This window comes from Pollicipes pollicipes, unplaced genomic scaffold, assembly GCF_011947565.3.
Source record: "Pollicipes pollicipes isolate AB1234 unplaced genomic scaffold, Ppol_2.1 Scaffold_4002;HRSCAF=4701_pilon_pilon_pilon, whole genome shotgun sequence".
Taxonomy (NCBI): Eukaryota; Metazoa; Arthropoda; class Thecostraca; order Pollicipedomorpha; family Pollicipedidae; genus Pollicipes; species Pollicipes pollicipes.
Genome location: NW_023596420.1, coordinates 26580555 through 26600089, shown reverse-complemented (window position 1 = coordinate 26600089; position 19535 = coordinate 26580555). Strand labels below are relative to the sequence as shown.

Here is a 19535-nt window from a genome sequence, read left to right as displayed (position 1 = left end):
CAAGAGCCCCTCTGCTCTTCGGGGTCGCGTCCCTGTTCCTGTTCAGCAAATGGGCCAATGGCCGACTCGGGAACCTTTATCGACACTGGATATGACGTTGGGCATTGCGGGTTCCTGAACAACACAGGGCCGCCTCATTATTTTAGGGTCCTAACCAATGCAATACGCCCTCAGTGATAATCGCCGGCACCAGCCTTGTCCTGGTTGGCAAACGTGCACCCAGCACCCAGACCGACACGGAGCCGGCTGTTAAGTGTAGCTGGTCGTTGTCCTTCATCATCCCAAGGGGCTCCCCATAGACACAAGAGGTCTTTTGACCTACGTTCGAGGGTCCGGGCCTTTCGGGATCTGCAATCGGCCCTTGATCGTCGATCCCGAGGGGCTCGATAAAACTCACGGGACGTAAGAAGGGGCGGAGGAATTGTGCCCCTTGCTCTGTACCCTCTCTCCCTGCACATCTACATGGCCCTAACTACGTTCTGAAATGGTGGGATTCAGCAGCACGCCCCAGCCAGCAGTGCAGAACCACCCATTGACACAGATGCACCTCCTAAATAACTACACATAACTACCAGAAGTGAGAAATGTAACATTCGAAAACCGGACTTCCGATCGTGGTTTACCCCATGTTGCCAAGCCAAAGCTTGCCAAGCCAAGCTCTAAGCCAAAGCCGTTGACTTTCAAGTTGGGAAGTCAATGCCGTTATCCAGTCTTCTGTATCACAACGTAAGCAGAGCAGCTTTATGAATGAAGGTCAAACTGACTGGCTGAAAGGTCAAGCTAACTTGACGGGACACGTCACAACGTATGGAACAGCTTTAGACGACGTCACTTTAGTGCAGAGCTGTGATATTGGCATGCAATTTTATATGCATGCTTTCGAGTAGCACGGAAGTGTAACACCCCAGTGATTTATACGAGTGTGCCGGGTCTGAATGGTTGTATTGTTGGTTACCTGGACCTCCTCGTTCTTCTCGAGATGCGATTTTTCGCCTGAGTCATGTCAGTCCCAGTTGAGTGTGCCGGCGGGCCGTTTGTTTCTGATCCGAGTCGCCATCCCGCCACATCACGACCCACCCATATGTGACATGTCTCACGCCGCAGCGGCGCGTGTTTGAGCGTCGAGCGCGTCTGGGTGGTCTGTCGCTCAGACCAGTCTCGACTGGCTGCTGAGAAACCCCGGGGACCGCCGTTCCAGGAGACCAGGGCCCCTGACACCACCGTTGGAGGTGCTTCGGACGCGGTTCTTGCGCCGTCGGCCCTGGATCAGCCGGTCCGAGACCGCTCCCACCAGTCGGTCAGCCGGCCGCCCCATCTGCCGGTGTCGTCCGGCTGCTGGTCCGCCCGTCCATACGGCCCCTGATCTGAATGGGGCCTGTCCTGGGTGCGTGACAGGTGACGGGCCGTCAACAAGCGACCGACCGGCGCGCCGCCGACACCGGCCGCCTGTCACCGGCCCGCCCGGCCGACCGGCGCGCCCCTGTCAGGGTGCTAATTTTTTGGCGCGCCCTCCGCCGAGAGATTGTAATACAATGGTGTCCTGCGCCCGTCAGATACAAACGGGTCGGCGACGCACAATACGTCGGCTCCATTGTCGGCCGGGCAACAGGCGCAGACAAAAACAGAGCCAGGCTGGCCGGCGGCATCGACAGGTGCAGGCGACCTCTGGACAGCGTCCCGACCCGAGGTCACAGGCCGCATCCGGGGCGCTGGAGTCGCAGGTCACCCCAGGGGTCATCAGGGGTCATACAACTCCCACCGCACCTGAGGTGCCTCTGTGCTCAGATGCGCTGATCAGCGGCAGGACGCCAGGTGCCGCCGCCTGGTGTCGTCGAGCAGATCCGGCGCCGTCAACAAGCGCAACGCGAACTCCCCACGGAGCGTCCTGACACTGGTCGAGCTCAAATTACCGATGTCAAACGACCGTTACCCAGTAAGGCAACTGTATAGTGGGTGCAGCTGTGGAAGGCTTCTTCAGCTGGTTTTAGCGATCTCCGTTATAATTTGTCACTTGAACCTACACTCGTCGTTTTCTCCTTCGCGCTTTTTAAACAGGCGTATGTACTCGAGCAACTCGTAATTTTCACCCTCGCAACACCAAGCAACATGTCCAGCTGGATGACTGGAGCAAGTGTGGTGAGTTGGCTGATGGTTTGGCGGCCCCTCAGGCGTCCTGTATCTCGCTGCCATCCGACCTAACGACCGGGTCCCAGAACTCCGCCGCCGCCGCCCTGCCATGCGGCCACAGACCTGGTCACCCGGCGCGTCCCGCGGCCTTGGTGGCGTGACGGGTGGCTCTGCTGAGACCCCGCCATCGAGGGCCAGGTCAGCGCCTGCTCTGCCGAGATCCCACCATCGAAGGCCAGATCAGCACCTGCGCTGGTGCCATCCCCCCCCCCCCAACACACAATGAGGACCCCCGCCGGACCCGTTTGAGCGCCGAGAACCGCCGCTTCCCCGTCCTCCGGGGCGGGCATGCCCCATCCCCGGGAACATCCAGTGACCAGGATCCAGCATGGTCCCGAGACACATCTGGTGACCAGGATCCAGTCTGGCCCCGAGACACATCCAGTGACCAGGATCCAGTATGGTCCCGCGACACATCCAGTGACGAGGATCCAGTATGGTCCCGAGACACATCCAGTGACCAGGATCCAGTATGGTCCCGCGACACATCCAGTGACGAGGATCCAGCATGGTCCCGCGACATAACATCCATTCCGTTAACGTATGGTGGTTTGTCGCAGGTCGGCGACACCAGGATGATCAGCCACGGTGCTGATGTCCGGGCGTGGCTGCTGAGCCGCGTGTACGCTGATGTCGTGCAGGTGATATCTCACACGAGTGTTCAGTCACATCGCAGCCCACCGGCGACGAAAGCCACAGCCCGGTGTCAGATTTATGATGCTGTATTAAGTGTTACCGAGTACTTACACTGTCTAGATCCCCGCTCGCGCTCTTGCACGTTACTATATATAAACATATAAAGACACATCACTGTCACAAAATCAGTACCATACCGTAACAGAATCAAACGACCCGACCAATGAGTTGGTACTTTTGACGACTAAAGCTTCCAAATCATCTTTGGCCACCGGCGACAAGCACGTAGATGATGTTTCTATGTCAGGTATGGGCTACACCTAAGTAAATTGCAGGCATTCAGCTTTGTACGAATTTCCACGATCGGTCTCCATGACAACACTGCTTTTCTAACCCGTTGCTCATGGCAGTAGTCAAGAGAGGCGCGCCCCTGGACTGCGGAGCAAGGCTCCTCTACTCTGGTGGCGTTCGGGTGCCCTGCTGGCGTCTCCGCACTGCTCTGTCCCGCGCCTGCGTCGCTCGCCGCCTCATCCCCGCCCAGCGCCCCCACAGAAGCTCAGCCATGTACAAGCGTCCACGTGGCGTGGAGACGGCGGTCCTCTACTCGCTCGTAAGGCACACGGGTTTGTTAGTGGGGCGGCGGCGGCCCGTGCCGCCCGCCGCCTCCCGTGGGCCGTCCGCCCGGTAGACGGGCTTACTCTACAGCTGGCGGGGCCCGGCCGTCGCGGCTCCGGTTGTGCGGCCGCTCAAGGCACTCATTAAACCCCTAGTCACCGACACAACTTAACCTAGCGGACCTTAACGGCTACGCCTTACAGTTAAGTCTGTACAGCTGGGCCGCCGGGCGGCGGGAGGCGGCCGCCGGCGGGGCGAGGCCCGCGCCGACGGTCGCCACGCGCCAGGCCGGGCCGGGCCGTGGGTCAGGTGACAGACAACGCTGCTAGTGGTGGGTCGGCCCTCGCAGGGGCGGCGCGGCTGTCTCTTGTGAGACGCGCGCGGTCACGTTCGGTACAGACGGTGTGGACGGAGGCGCTGGCACGCCACGAGGCGTGGCTGTGCTGTCGATGGGCGGCTGTGGTGCGACAGACGGCCGCAGTCTGCTGCTGCTGCTGTCTGCCCCGGTCAGCTCGGTCCTCTTGCACCGACTCTGCGCGGGTGACGCTCCCACTACATCCCACGGGTCTCCCGCGGCCGCTCGCCGCCACGCCTGTCCACCACCTCTGGCTGACTAGGAAACAGGAATGTCGCGACGCACTGCGCCGGCCGGCCCACTGGCGGACACACAGCCGCTCGCCGTCCGGACACACTGGCGGACACACCGCTCGCCGTGCGGACGCACTGGCGGACACGCAGCCGCTCGCCGTCCGGACACACTGGCGGACACGCCGATCGCCGTCCGGACACACTGGCGGACACGCCGCTCGCCGTCCGGACGCGCGGGCGCTCAGATGGGCGGCGGACCACGCATGTAGCGCAGCTGCGGCGTCAGCGACATGCTCAGGTTGTTCAGGTGATCACAGCAGTGCGGCTCCAGCAGGCAGGCCACGCAGAAGCAGAGCATCAGCGCCAGCTGGAAGGGCAGTGCGGCACGCAGCACGCGCCACAGCCAGCCGCGCCGGCCGCGGCCGCCGCCCGACAGCGGCGCCAGCTCGCGCCGCGACGCCGAGTAGCTCTTCCGCCTGGAACAGAGGCGAGCGGTAAGCGGCGCCGGCACGAGACACGGCAGACACCCTGCGGACCGGACCGGACCGGACCGGACCGGCAGCCGCCAGGTCAGCAGTCTCCGGCCAGACACCCGGCTGGTAGCCGCTGCCGACGCAGCGGATCGGCCGGCAAAACAACTTCGTCACTGTCCAATTACCCGAGTCGGTTACAATCTTCAATGGGCGAAAGCTGCGGAGATAAACAGGGCCATTAGCCATGGGCAAAAAAGTAATTACAAAGATGAAAAGACACAGAAATAATCGGGGACAATTATTGGTTGACAGCGCAGCAGGGATGGCGTGGCTGGGGGCCGAGCAGGGGCGGGTCCAACCACATAGCTCATCCAGCAACCATGATTTACTTGCCGGTCTGCTCATGAAGTAAATAAAAACTCGTAAATAACGCATAAATTATCCCGGTTTAGCGTTCCTTTCGGCTCAAAATTATGCATTGCAATCGGCCACCCGGTGTGTCCTGTCGCAGCCGAGAAATTTACGACGCAGCGACGCGCGGCTTATCTTGCGCGCTTCTTTTTATCGCGGCCGGAGTGGCGCATCCGTTTTTAACGATATTTATAGCGCGACCACGCCGTGCCCACAGGCCAGACATCGGCAGCGGCAGAATTGCTCTGCGTTTGTAGCCGGCTGGCCACTCCCGAGCGGTGAGGCAGCAGGCACAGCGCCGGGGGCGGCCATTAAAGCGGCATTTGTGGCGCGGCCGCGGCTGTCGTCAGCCGGCCCCGGAGAGGGTTTAAGCGCAACGGCGGCGCGCCGACTGGCCGGCCGCACGCGCCATTGCCCGGCGATAAATCGCCTAATGCGTCCCCGGCTGGCATAACAGCCGCGCCGGAATGTCCCCCGGATGAATATCGAGAGTCATCCGTTACCAGGCCACTGCGCGAATTAAAATTTAACGACAATCATCTGCACAATTACAGCGGCCCAATTAACTGCGACAAGATTAAACACCCGTCTAATTACAAACAGAATTAAACGGCCTACGTCGTTTGTACTTCACTGTTGTTTTACGGCGGTTTAAGCGCTCCTAAACTACTGCAACTTTTGCACGACGTAAGGAATGAGATCTGTCGCCCAGGCCATATAGAAAAGGGAGCCGTGCAACTGTGCGCAACAGGTCAGCTGTACAGAGCTTTACCACAAGGAGAGGCCCTGCCGAACTCGTGAGGCTGGCCCGCAACCGGCCGCCAGGAGAACAGGCGTTGGCGCCACGGAACAGTCAGATGAGCTGCCTTCGTCCCAGCCAGCACGGCCGGCGTCCCAGCCACTACGGCCGAGGTCTCGGCCACTACGGCCGACGTCCCGGCCAGCACGGCCGACATCCCAGCCAGCACGGCCGACGTCCCAGTCACTACGGCCGAGGTCCCAGCCAGCACGGCCGACATCCCAGCCAGCACGGCCGGCGTCCCAGTCACTACGGCCGAGGTCTCAGCCACTACGGCCGACGTCCCGGCCAGCACGGCCGACATCCCAGCCAGCACGGCCGACGTCCCAGTCACTACGGCCGAGGTCCCAGCCAGCACGGCCGACATCCCAGCCAGCACGGCCGGCTGGAGAGGCCAGGATCGAGCTGAGCTCCCGTCAGACGGGGCCTGAGCCGTCACAGCGACGGGGCGGGGCTCTGCCCTGCCCCGACGGAGCCGTGGCCGGCCGGTAGCCGTCGCGGCCGCCGCCCGCGGCGCGGCATTTAACAATTCATACCGGGCGCCGCCCGGGCCGCGGCCTCTCAGTGACTGCCGACATCGACCCGGCGCTAATGGGGCCATCTCTATTCGGCGGGCGGTGGCGCACACGGCCCGATTCCCGTCGACCCGCCCCCCTCCCCCCCCCCCTCTTCCTCTGCCGTGCGGCCCGCCGGCGCGCCGACACAGCCAGCCGTACTGGCGGCGCCTCAACCCACCGGCGGGACCGGAAGACACTGGGACAGTCGCGACTCACACGGCCGAACATCAGCCCCAGCCAGCTGCTGCCCCAGACGCCGAGAGCCTCCGCACGCTGTGTGTGTAGACCGAGCATGTCCTGGACGGGGGGCGGGGGATGCGGGCTGACGGTGGGCCCCCTGGCCGGTCAGGTCGGCTCAGTCGCCGGCCATTCCCAAACAAACACTCAGCCCGCGGCGTCCAGTGGCGGCACACGGCCGGCACATGCGCCATGAATGCCCGGTCTGATGTTGGGTCTGATAGCGCCATGCCAGCCGGTCAGGCCGTATCGGGACCGGCGGCATTCGTGGCGCGCGCCGCTGCCGCCGGCCGCGCGGCATTCTGGACACGTCGACAGCAGCGTCGCGCCCCGCTCGGACGCGGCCAAACAAGCGGCGGTGCAAACGGCCGACACTAACGCGAGCGCCACGGGAGTACGCGACGACGCACCGCACTGTCGCCGGCGGCAGGGGCGCATCAGTCGAAGTTCAACTGTCGCAGTGCCGCATCAGTCGAGAGGCTCCACAGCGGAGCAGCCCACGTTGGCGGGCTCGCGTCCGTCCGATGGTGAGCCGAGTTAGAGGTGATGCGTTTCACCTTTCTCCGATACCAAAACGAGTGGAGCATGACAACTTTAATGTCTCGGACGGGAGACAGCGTAACGCCGTCGTGACGTAGCAGTGTAGTGTAACAGACGTCGTGTTTGAGCTCCTCTCAGAGACCAGTTTGCTCTATGAGTCTGTGGTGTTTGATCCTGTTTCTTGGACTACCACGGCATTAACAATTGCCTAGCAAAAAGTTCATTGCGGCGTGCCGGAAATGGAAGCTGCCTCGGCCCACGTGAGAGCGGGCCCGGCGGCGGCGGCGGCGGCGGCGGCGCTGTTTGTACTACCCGGGCCGGCGCGAGGCCGCAGGCTCGTCCCATCTTGACCGTCCGGCGGCCTCCAAACACGCCACTGAGAGGGGCCGGCCGGCGACCAAACACGCTTCAGTCGGACCGGCGCACGACGGCGGCCCCACCCTAATGGCGCGCGTGTGTGCGCGGCGGCCGGCCGGCCGGGCCGCCGTAAAACAGGCGAGCGTCGGAGCGGGCCAGGCCGCGGCGGCAGCCGACACGCGTCCACCGCCGCCGCCGCCGCCGACGGCCGCATACTAATGAAGCGGGTGCGGACAGAGCCAGGCCGCGACAGAGCCTCCAGGGGTCGGGCGCAGGCTGACCGGCGGCTGGGCTACCGCAGGCCGGCACGGCGGGCCACAACAGCGGCCGGATACGTGCCGCCGGAGAACGGATCTTCGGGTACGGCGGCGGCGCGGCGACCCGGCCCAGATCCGGCCCGGCCCTCGTGACCAGATCCGCCGGCGAAGCTGGTGGCCAGTGGTCCCGACACCTCTGGTAACTGGTGCCGCCGACGGCCCTGGTAACCAGTAGCGCCGACACCTCTGGCGACCAGTGGCGCCGACACCTCGGCCACCTGCGGAGCCGGTCAGACTGCGAGCCCATGATGCCGCTGCCCCCGGCGGCGAGGGCCGCTCTCGGCCGAGGTACCTGGCGAGGTGCGCGCCCCCGTCCGACGAGCCGGGAGCTCCGCACTGGGCCACCGCACGAGTCGGACGACGGGTCGACAGCGCCGCGATTCCGCAATCGTCTCATCCCGCGCTGATCACGTTTAATGACCATACGGTGCTAGTCGCGCAGCATGGTGGACAATGCCTCGCGTGTCATCTGCGCTGCAGCCGGCGGCGAGCGGCGCAGTCGTGGCGTGCAGTCGGCGTTACCTGAGCAGGGGGCTGCCGCCGGAGGGGCCGGTGTCGGCCTGGAACTGGGCCGTCGTCTTGATGACCAGCTCGCGACACGACTGCTGCAGCTCGCGCAGCTCCGAGGCGGCTGACGTCAGCGTCTGAGGACGGGGCACGGCCGACAGTCAGCCTGGCACACACACACACATACACACACACCTGCACACAACATACACAACACGCACACCTACACAACACACAACATATCTGCACGACACACACACACACACACACACACACACACACACACACACACACACACACACACACACACACACACACACACACACACACGCACGCACACACACACACACACACACACACACAACACGCACTTGCCTCTTACGATGGGCTGGGAACGTGGCGGTAACGGCAGGCGCTGACAGACAGGGATGGGACACGGGATGGTAAACCATAGGCACATCACAACACAATGCACCAGACAATGATCGAGACCACCTGGGGTCACGCCTTCCGCAAGTCTGCCCTGCCGCACCGGTCGTTCAGCGACCAAAGTCCACAACACCGGAGCCCCGGCCGTTCAAGGGGCGCCGCTGACGGGCGGCGTCCACAGATAAAGAAGTGGTGCGGTGGAGTCGAGCGATGACTCTCAACGCATGACTCAGCCTGGCGACAATAGCCTGTCACCCCTAATTCCAGATGAACAGCGTTTGTCAGCCAATGGGAGCGCCATCCATTACGGGCGGCTGCCAGACGCGCAATCTGTGTCAAGTGTCAATGATCACGGACGCGCGTCTACAGCAGACGACAGAGCGACCAGGCAACGCAGTCACACACAGGAGCCACAGACACGACAGTCATACATACACGAGCCACAGACACAGGAGCCACACACACGGCAGTCACACGCAGAAGCCAAACACACGACAGTCACAGACCGGAGCTACACGCACGTCAGCGACACACAGGAGCCACAAACACAGGAGCCACACACACGACAGTCACATACAGGAGCCACAGACACAGGAGCCAAACACACAACAGTCACATACAGGACACCGGAGCCGCGGACACGCCCAAGAGTCGGCCGGCCGCTGCCGGGGAGGCGCTAATGGCGGGGGTCGGCCGGGCGGTGCGGCGCCAGATGAAAGGGCGACTGTCCCAATGTCAGACACGTCCGGGCACAGATGAAAGCTGGACCGAGCACCCTCCCCGGAGACCACCGCTGGATGGCCAGGCAGATCTGAGGGGAGCGAGACAGGCGGAGCCGCGCTGCACATCCCAACCAGACGAGATCGCGCCACGGTGAGCTTCCGAGGCAGCTGCGCGTCTGACGCTAACCACCACACACGCCACGAGCGCGTGCCAGGAGGCGGCGGGCAGACGGCCACCCGCGGTCCCGGCGCGGGGTCGGGGCTCCGCCAGCCGCCGTCGGCGGGCCCCGTGCCGACTCACATGCTCGATGTCGTCCCAGGCCGGACTAGCCGGGCTGACGACGGCCTCCAGGTCGCGCGCCATGCGTCGCAGGCGGCCTAGCCGCCGCTCGCGCTCGCTCAGGTCATCCGAGCAGGCGCTGTCGTAGCCCGAGGTGCCCTCCGAGAGGTCGTCGGCGGCCGCCGCCAGCTGCTCGGCCAGCTGCTCAGCGCTCTGCCGGGTCAGAGGAGTCTGTCAGTGGTTGGGCGAACGGGGCGGCGCTCCGCTGGGTCAGCGGTAGGGCGGACAGAGCGGGCGGCGGACGGGGCAGCGCGCAAACATCCGTCTGTTCATGCAGCCACAGCCGGCTGTACGGACGGCTCTGACACGGCGAGCTGGCCAGGGGTCGGCGGCGGGGTTAACTTGTTTACAGCGGCGGTCAGTGCCGATTGGAGGCGGCTAATGCAGCTGACGTCAGCCGGACGTGTATGGACGAGCCGGCGATGTCACGACCTCGACCCCCGGGCCCAGACGCGGCCCGTGCGCCGGCCGACGCGCCCCGGCCACCACCCGGTCCGTGGGACCACCGGCACACACCCGCTGCAGCCCGCTAAACAAGACCGGAACTGGAGCCGCACACTACACTGTCACTACGCTGTACACTGCACTGGAGCCGCACGCTACACTCTACACCCTGTCGAAAAGGCCGCCGTCTCTGCTGGCGCCTAGTGGGCTGGCTTCCGTGCTTTGCCGTCCCCTGTGTGCGCTGCGTGGCAGTGCTACCGCTCTCGCTGGTGCGTGTGGCCCCAGGTTAATAGCCCACTCCGCCGCTGATTTTATTGGCTCATTGGGACGACGCCAGCAGGGTGTTGCCGAAGAATTTACAGCCACGGCCCGGGCGCATTGTGTGCGCTTTTCCAATGAATATCCGGGACCGCAGCGGCCTGTAACGATCGACGACGGGTGCGATTCCATCGCGGCCTCACCAGTAGCCGCTGGTCGCACCGCCCCCCAGCGCTCGGCGCGCCACCGCACGCCACCTTTTTACGGCGCGCGCTTTTCAATTACCAATTCAAATGGGGTGAGTGCGTCTGGTTTTACGGTGACCGGAGGAGGTAGCGGCGGCGGCGGCGGCGGCGGCGGCAGGGGTGCTGTCCGCCCCGCGGGCCGGCGCACGGGTGCCTGCAGACGCTGTCCCACGGTTACACTCGGGCCGCCCGTCAGCCTCATCAAAACAAATACCCGCTCCCAGCCGGGATAATTCCGGCGATAAATCCCGGCGCTACCGCCGGCTGCAGTCGCCGTGCTAAGCGGGCCCGACAGGCCAACGGGCAGCATTTAGCACCGGCCGCGCCGCCGCCACCGCCGCCACGCGCGCCCCCCGCCGTCGCGCGACAGCCGAGACTTCTTGTCGGATCGGCAATCAATAACCTCGGGATCCGCAATACCAAACAATGCGCCTATTTTGACGTATGTCCAACTCGAACTTGTTTGCAAAGACGGATTACCATAATTTTTGCGGGCTAAAAAGGAGTCGGCCGCGCGGAGGCGACGCTGGTGACGCCAGAGCGTACATCACACGCTGCACCGGCCCGTGTGCGCGACACCAAACAATTTCTTACCGGCATTCTTGCGCTAGGCCTCCTCTGATCGCGCCATAAATAACCAATCTATAAATTCATTAACCCTGAGCTTGGTCATCCGGCTGTGAATGCGAACCGACGGCGTAAAAACGGCCGACCGTCGGCCATAGATCACCAGCGGACAGCGGCGAATGCGCCGAGTGCCAACAACTGGACCGGCCGGCCGTCGGCGCCGCTCGACCGCGCACGATTTACGGACCGCGTGATTTAGGGCCGCCGCCGCCAGGCCAGCCCAGCTCGCGCGCCGCCGCCGTCGGGATCCATGGCTTGCTAATGAACCGCCGCGGCGGCGCGCTAAATCACGGCGCGTCGTCTCGCCGGCGGCCGGTCGGCTCGGGCTTCGGGCGTTACTCACGCTCGGCGCGGGGGTTCCGGGCGGCAAACAAATACGACGGGCGGCCGCGGTGTCCGCGGCGTCGGCCGCGCGGCGGTGGTCTCACCATTCAAAACGGTTACTTACGGCGCGCGGCCGACGGCGGGGGCACGGCGCACGCGAAACACTGTCTCGCAAATCGGTCGGCGGCGACAGTGTGGCCGGGCGACGCGGCCGAGCCCGGGTGGGCCGCTGTTTATGGTCGACAGGAGGCAGGCCAGCCGCCGCCGTCGCGTCACCGCGCGACGGCCGCCGCTGAGTTATAGCCGGCGCGCGTGCCGGCGGCGCCGGCGCCGGGCCCGGCGGAGAGCGGCTCCGCCTTACCCAGCCGTGCAGGAAGGGCACGACCGGCGGCCGCGGCCGGGCAGTGTCGGGGGACAGGAGTGGTGCTGCCCGGCCGCCCAGCGCAGTGGCACTGCCCGCCGCCTGGCCGCGTACAGCGACCATGAGACGCATCTCTCGGACCGCTCTGATCTCATCCAGTCATTCCGTGCCGCTCTGATCCCATCCAGTCATTCTGTGCCGCTCTGGTGTGCAAACGCGGCGTCCACAGTCGTGACGCTGGGGCCTGCTCCGCCGCGCCTGCCGACTGAGACTGACCTGGGCGCCGGCGCCGGCGGCCGTGTCCCGCTGTCGGCAGCGGTCGGTCAGCACGCGAGCCACGTCTTGCACCCGGCTGCCGACGTCACCGCCGGTCAGCAGCGCCTCCCGCAGCAGGCCCAGCTTCTGTTTGTCGGCCTGCAGCACGGCGGCCAGCTCGGCACGCGCCGCCCGGAAGGCGTGCCACGTGGCCTCCAGCGCCGTCAACTGCTCCAACTGGGCGCGGCTCCTGCGGCAGTAGCGGTTGGACAGCGGGTCAGACGGCGGGTCAGACAGCGAGTCAGGCAACGATTCATGCAGCGGGTCAGAGGGTGGATCAGACGGTGGTTCGCACAGAGGATCAGACAGCGAGTCAGACAGCGAGTCAGATGGCCAGTCAGACAGCGGGTCAGACAGCGGGTCAGACGGCGGTCAGGCAGCGGGCCACACAGAAGGCAGCCCGGTCTCAGGCGGGACGCCAGTAGAAGGACCACAGCGGGAGGTAATCCATTGTGATCACGACGCCGGTCAGTACGGCCAGGCCGCCACCGGGCGTGGTCACGAGGTGCGGATGAGGATGGGTCGGCCAGCGGCGGCGGTGACGAAGCCAGCAGCCCGGCCAGCGCGGTGACGGGCAGCGCCGACGCTGTCGATCCGCGCATCGGCCGCTCGCTCATCTGTCGCCGCTGACCGCGCCCGCTGCATTAACCATGAGCGGACAGGACGAGGGACGCCGCTCGAGGCTGCCGGCAGGACAAGAAGCGCGCGCCGGCCGTGCGCATGCACACGCGATACATCGGCGCCTTTTTGTCGCCGATCCTGGCCGGAAAAAGACGCCGTAAACGTGTCGCCGACGGGAATGACAGGAGGCTATGGGGCGCCGGGCCCGATTTACGAGCGGCGGTGGAGGAGCGCCAGCCCGGTCCTGCCCGGCGGCCGGCCCACACCCGAGCGGCACTTAACGCTGATAACAGCTAATGACAACGAGAGCGTAATAACAGTTATACACCATTAGCCCTTTGGCGGAGGCACATCAGGGTACCAGCCGGGGCTTTTACATTAATTATCCGGATGCATTCAGTCGTGTCGTTTTTATTTCGGTTTGGAGAAGGCCGGCTGGGTCCCGGGAGAAGGAGACACCGACTCCGGCCCCAATGGCCCGACCACTGGGTCGCCTTTCGACGAAATGGACGGCGGGCGGCGGCCGAAGGACGACGCGGAGGGGTCTGTTGTCGATGGCCGGCGTCGCGCAGGTATCTAAACAAGGCCCCTCACAGCGCCGGCCCCTCCCCACAAAGGCGCTAAATCAGTCGGGCGGCGGCTGGGGTCGCGACGCTATATAGGTTAGTTGTGCGCAGCGTCCCCGGGCAAAACGCCGCCTCTGTGGCGCCGCGTCGTAAATAAGGCGCCGGACACGGCCGCCGCTGCCGAGCGCGACGATCGCGCGGTAAAAACCGCTCGCGTCTCTCCGGCGGACGCGCGCGCGCGCGCGCAAAAAGGTGTCGGATCGCTGCGGCGAGCGGCGCGGCGAGCTGCGCACGGTAGCGCGGCGAGCGGCGGCGCAGCAGCCGGCCCGGCGCCCGGCCACTCATTACCGGCCGCAATTAACTCGGCACATTGTTTCGCGAATCCCGAGTCACGCCGGCCGATGATACGGCCCCGACAAATTGATAGGCGGTGCGTGGGGATAGGGCCTGTTAGCCGGTCGGCCGGCCGAGGCTGGGGCGCCGACCCCGCCCCAGATGGCGGGTCGGACCGGCGCAGATCACACCCGGCAGCCGTCCTCGCACCGCCGCGCCGAGATCGTTTTCCGAAAAGTTACATTGCACATTTTTGCTGTGATGGCCGGCCGCCGCCTATGTGCCGCGTCACTGCGACGCAATCATCCCCTGGCGGCGAAAAAATTAACCACTTGTGCAAGCGGTCAAACTAAATAAACAAATGAAGGCTCCTGTCGAGCGGCGGCGGCGGGGGCGCTTTGTCAGCAGCAACGGCCAATTACGCCGGCCACGGCCCGGCCCGGCAATCGATGTCTGATATAGGCGGCTCGGCGCGCCACGAGCGCCGCCAGATGGCCAGCTGCGCCACATAGCCGCCGGCCCGCCGCCAGCGCGCGCAATCTTTTGAATAAATCCAATTTTTGGCCGGCGCGTCTGAGCCAGCGTCCCTCAGGCGAGATAAATTCAAGTGCCAATCATTTCACGGCATTAATACTTCCGACACTCTCATAAGGACCCTCAGCACGCGCCACCGCTCGCGAGCAAATAAGTCGCCCGGCGCGCCAAAATATGAGATTTCGCGCCATATTTCACCAATCGGCGGCCGGGAGTCGAGAAGCAAACGGATCAGACGACCAGAAAACAAACATTAGTCAGAGGCGATATTGGATTTAACGGCGACAACTCCCCACCACGGCATTAGGGTCGCACCAAATCGAAACCGCGCCGCCGCCGCCGGCCGACTCTAAGCGCCGGCACTTTGTCATATTAATCGACACGGAACCGATGAGAAGTGAGGGGCGGCGCCGCCCCGCTTGACGCCGCACGCCCTCCCCCCCCCCCCCCCCGTCGGGTCCTGCCGAGAGGGTTGAGTCAGCGTCACCGTCGCCGGAGCCGCCCGAGGGCAGGCTGCGGCCGGCGCCGCGGGGGGTGCGGGGAGTACCGTTGGAACGGCGGCCAGCCGTCGTGTTCAGGTCACCGCCGCCTTCAGCCCACGGCGGTGACGGCGCCCAAACACCCTGCAGCGCGTGCGCGCTGTGCCGACGGCGGCCCACCAGGCCGGCCCGGCTCACTCACCGGTGGTTGACCTCGTCCCAGATCCTGTACAGGGTGGCAATGTCGTCCTTCAGCGAGGGGTCGCCGCCGCCGCCGGTCACGTGCCCGTGCACGTCCGTGTTGATGGTGACCAGCTCCCGGCGCCGATCGGCCAGCTCTTCCTGCAGCGCCTGGCGACACGGGTCGGGTCACGTCCCAGACCAGGGGTCGGCGGTCAGGTCACGGCCAGCACACCGCCAACGACCGGCAGAGTCATGTCACCGCTTGCTGGGGTCAAGAGGAGCATACTTTGCTGGTGTCTCGGGAACATGATGGGGACACAAATAGCCGCGTGGCGCGGAGGAGGCGAACAACAGGGATGCGTCTCAGATCATGCAGGCCAGGTGTCCCACTCGGGACACCGGCACGGCTGAGGAGTGGCATCTACAGCACATTCTGCAATAGGTACACGTCTCCGAACTACACAACATTAGAGCCGCGAGGATTTACTCCTTATCGCCGACGGAAGAATCAGAGGCAAAAACCGTCCGACATTTCGTAAAACGCTAATGACTAATTTCAGATCACGTGCGGCCTTCCGTTGTCAGCCAGCTCCATCTGAGCGGCACGGCTGGGACATTAGGCTTTCCTTTTTGGAGTCGGCGGGTCGGCGGGCGGGATCGGCGGCGCCGCTGAGGGGTCACGGTCCGGCCGTCGAGAGAGAGGGAGGTCGCTGACGGCGGGCCCGGCCCGGTCCGGTCGGCTCCGGTGCCGCCGGACGCGCCGCCACGCGCCGGGGGCCCGGCCGAGCCGAGCCGGACCGCCCGGCACCGCGTATGGAAATCCGGCCCCACTCGATATCATAATCGGTGGGAGCGGCGCATTGAGCGCGTCCGTGCACCGGCGCTGGCCGGCGCGCCAGACACCGGGCTGCGCCCACCTGAGACAAAGGTGGCGCGCTAATCCGCCAATACGCGACGCCGGCCGGCGCGCGATTTATCGGCGCGGCCGGCCGATGGCGCGGCACCTCCGCGCTGCGCGCCGTATTTTTACAGATGGAACAAGACAGCCCCGGGGAGGCCAGTTTGTAAACGGAGAACAGCCATTTGCATATGGTAATGGTACAGTGGAAACGGGTCGAGAGCGAGCCCGATCACACGGCGCCAGCGGGGGGGGGGGGAAGATGCTTCCAGGAGAGGTGAGGGGGGGGGGGGGGCACCGCCGCCCTTCCCACCGGCCTGCCCGCAGGGCTTGGTGTGGCGATACGGCCTCACGGCACCACCAAAAACCTTTTATGTCATAAACCGGGCGGCAGCGGTCAGTCATCCATCAGGGCTGGCCATCAAAGTCAGCCAGTGGACATAAGCCACCGGCGTACCCGGCATATCTCGGCCCGCTTACCCGGGCAAAAACACAGAAAGCCAATCGGGATCAATCACGACCGGGAAAAAGTCGCCCGGTGTCCGTCGATATCGACCGATAGGACGGCGAAAAAGCGGGCGGCGGCCGGCGCGGCGGCCATGCCGTGCCCGCTCCGGCCGCTCAGCCCGCTTCGTCGGCCCGGTATTTCACCTGTCGGCGGCCGGTCGGTCGGCTCACAGGCGGCGCGCCGACCTTTTTGCCGGCGGCCGTAATAATTTCTTACGCGTCGTCTGCGCGCCGGACGTAAATCATCGGTCAGCGGGCCGGCGCGTCTGTCGAGGGCGCGCGCCTCCCGCGGGAGCGGCGCGCGCCCGCCGCGCCCCGGCCCCGCTAATACCCAATCTGGCGCGCCGGCCCATTAGACGGGCTTGTTCACCGCGCGCCCCGCCGCACCGGCTAATCCGTAAAATACGGCGCGCCGCCGTCCGATCGATGGCCGGCTGATTTTCACACACGGCGAGGTGTCACACTGTCGCCGCGCTCGCTCCCGTAATCCGCGCACAAAAGCCCGATCCGACCCACCGTCATAAATTCATAGCGCACGGGGCGCGGCAAAAACCGCGCCAACGGCCGACGGTGCTGACCCGCCGACGGCGAGACGATAGAATGAGAGGGGGGAGGGGGGGGGGGCAACAGCCGCCCGGGTCTTGCACCGCCGGCGGACAGAGAAGATGGAGGAGGAGGGGTCACAGACTGCACCAGAGGACACTGGGAGCTGACCCCCGACGGACAGACACAGTGAAGAGGAAGAGGGCGCTCACGCGTCTCAGACACGAGCGGGGTCCACATCCCGACACGTGCCAGCCACCGACAGTCCGTCGCTGGCCCGTCCGCCGGCGGCACGTCTCAGTTCGACTGGTTTCGCTATCGCCCGTCTGATATGATTCCGGCTGCGCCCAGATCTCGCCGGCCGGCAGCCGCGGCCCACTCCGCAGTCCACCTGTCCGGTAGCCGACAAATTGACCCGGTATCTGGCCGCTAATGGCCCCGGCTCCATTGGTCCTGCTGCCAGCCCCTCCCGGGCGGCCGTCCCCACCCCGCTCGGGCGTGCGGCGGCGTTTTTGTTCGGAGTGGGCACACACGCGCCGCGCCACCCCTTTGTCGGCGGCGCCGGTTTTTTGCTGATGCCGCGGGGTCGGGCCGCCGTCGCGGCCGGCCAAGAGACACCCCGGGGCTGCAGCCGGCCGCCGCATGATACCGATTAAACGGTAATCGAGCGCGGCATTTATCTTCCTGCCGCGCCGATATTGTCAATTGGGTGGCGGCGCGCGGAGGAGGCCGCCGCACGCTCGTCCATCGCCGCCGCCGCCGACCACAATCTAATTACAGAGACGTGACGGCCGCTCCCGATACGTTACGGGACGGCCGGGGCGGCCCGCAAGGTGACGGACGGCCCCAGCCGGCCAGGCGGACAGCCAGCGGCGGCCCGGCGGCCGGCCGACGAGCCTGCCGCGAGGGCTCCTTGCCAGGCTCCGCCTGACCTGACCAGTCTGCCGCGGGGTCTCCCCACCAGGCTCCGCCTGGCCTGACCAGTCCGCCGCGGGGGCCCCATCAGGCCGCACCTGATCTGACGAGCCTGCCGCGGGGGCTCCCCACCAGGCCACCTGATCTGACTAGTCTGCCGCAGGGGCTCCCCACCAGGCCCACCTGACCTGACGAGCTTGCCGCGGGGACTCCTCGCCAGGTTCTGCCTGACCTGACCAGTCTGCCGCGCCCCCCCCCCCCCCTCCACCAGGTCCCATCTGATCTGACGAGCCAGCCGCGGGGTTTCCTCACCAGGCCCACATGATTTCGGTCCGTTCCAGACCAAATATTTTTGCAAAAAGGAGTATACCAAACAGATCTAAATTAACATCAAATGCTATATCCATGACCCCACATCTTCTCCAGCTAAGGTCTATGCCAGTAAAAAAGAAAGAATTGACAATAACCAGTAACACAATGTCAAAAACACCATTAAATGCAATGGCATGCTTCAGGCCTACCACAACAATTGATTCAAATGTTGTACATTCGCTCTTAATTGTTGATGCAAAAATTACAGGGCTTATTGAAAAAGCAGCAAAAATATGCAGGCAAAGCCAAATTACAAACAGGACTAACACGGCAGGCTACAAGAAAACCGGCTGGGCATTTGACCAACTTGACTCAACCCCCCCCCCCCCCCTCCTCCATCTCTGCGGGGTCTGACTGACCTGACTCAGACCCTCCCGTCCCCGCGGGTCTGGCTGACATGACATGACCTGACCCAGACCCTCCCGTCCCCGCGGGTCTGGCTGACCTGACGTGACCTGACCCAGACCCTCCCGTCTCCGCGGGGTCTGCATGACCTAGCCGGCGGCCAGTTGTCGCCGTTTGGACCGCCGGCCGACCGGCCTACCCCACCGTCTTTCTCCCTCCGCGGGCCGCTGTTTTCGCCTCGGGTAATGCGCGGATAAGGGAGGCGGCCATCAGTATGCCGGCCGCCACGCACGTCTACGAACTCCGCCGCCGCCCGCCACGCCCGCGCCGAATCCTAATTTCGCACAATGCCGGCCGAAAAACAGCCAGGCGCTCGGCCGGCGTCCTGGCGAAAAATACGACCCGGAGGCGGCGTGCGGCAGCCGGGCAGGTCGGAGAGGCGGATCAGCGGCGGACAGATCAGAGGTGGGACAGCAGCCAGGCAGGGTGACAAGATACGGCAGCCAATCGCGGTGTGATGATCCCAACAGCGGGGCAGTGTAGAGAGGCGACAACGCCCCAGCAAGAGACAAAGGTCTACGCAGTCATATTATCATTCATCAGCAGCTTTAAATCGATCCTTCTTGCGCCAGGCTCACCTATTGCATGCCCCGACTTTTCAAGCATTAGTCACACGAGAGGCCCGTGGACTTAGGAATGCGGTCACAGGAAACCTGGCAACAGCATCCGAATTTCGACGAAACCGACCAATATGCGTTACCTCGATTGTCAATAAACGATGTTTTCATGGGTCCAAATACTTGGAACATTTTTTGTTAAGTAACTATTTTCTTATGTAATATTACGTTCCTGAAGCGAGTGTTTCCGGAGCGACAGCCGTATTTCTATAAAAAAAAGAACGGACCAACACTGTCCACGTATAATAGCATGACCATCGCATCCTTCCGCTG

General features: G+C 64.4%; 1 protein-coding gene across 1 annotated transcript in view; it reads right to left on the bottom strand.

Moving 5' to 3' along the window:
* Positions 1-2893: 2893 nt before the first annotated feature.
* The window catches only part of LOC119093475 (uncharacterized), a 30622-nt gene continuing 13980 nt past the window's right edge, over positions 2894-19535 (bottom strand). The window contains exons 4-8 of the mRNA XM_037216430.1: positions 15025-15173; positions 12251-12479; positions 9677-9868; positions 8240-8361; positions 2894-4502 (exon numbers count right to left, since the gene is read on the bottom strand). Coding sequence (XP_037072325.1) covers positions 4268-4502; positions 8240-8361; positions 9677-9868; positions 12251-12479; positions 15025-15173 — 927 coding nt within the window. The 3' untranslated portion in view covers positions 2894-4267. The remainder of the gene's footprint in view (positions 4503-8239; positions 8362-9676; positions 9869-12250; positions 12480-15024; positions 15174-19535) is intronic.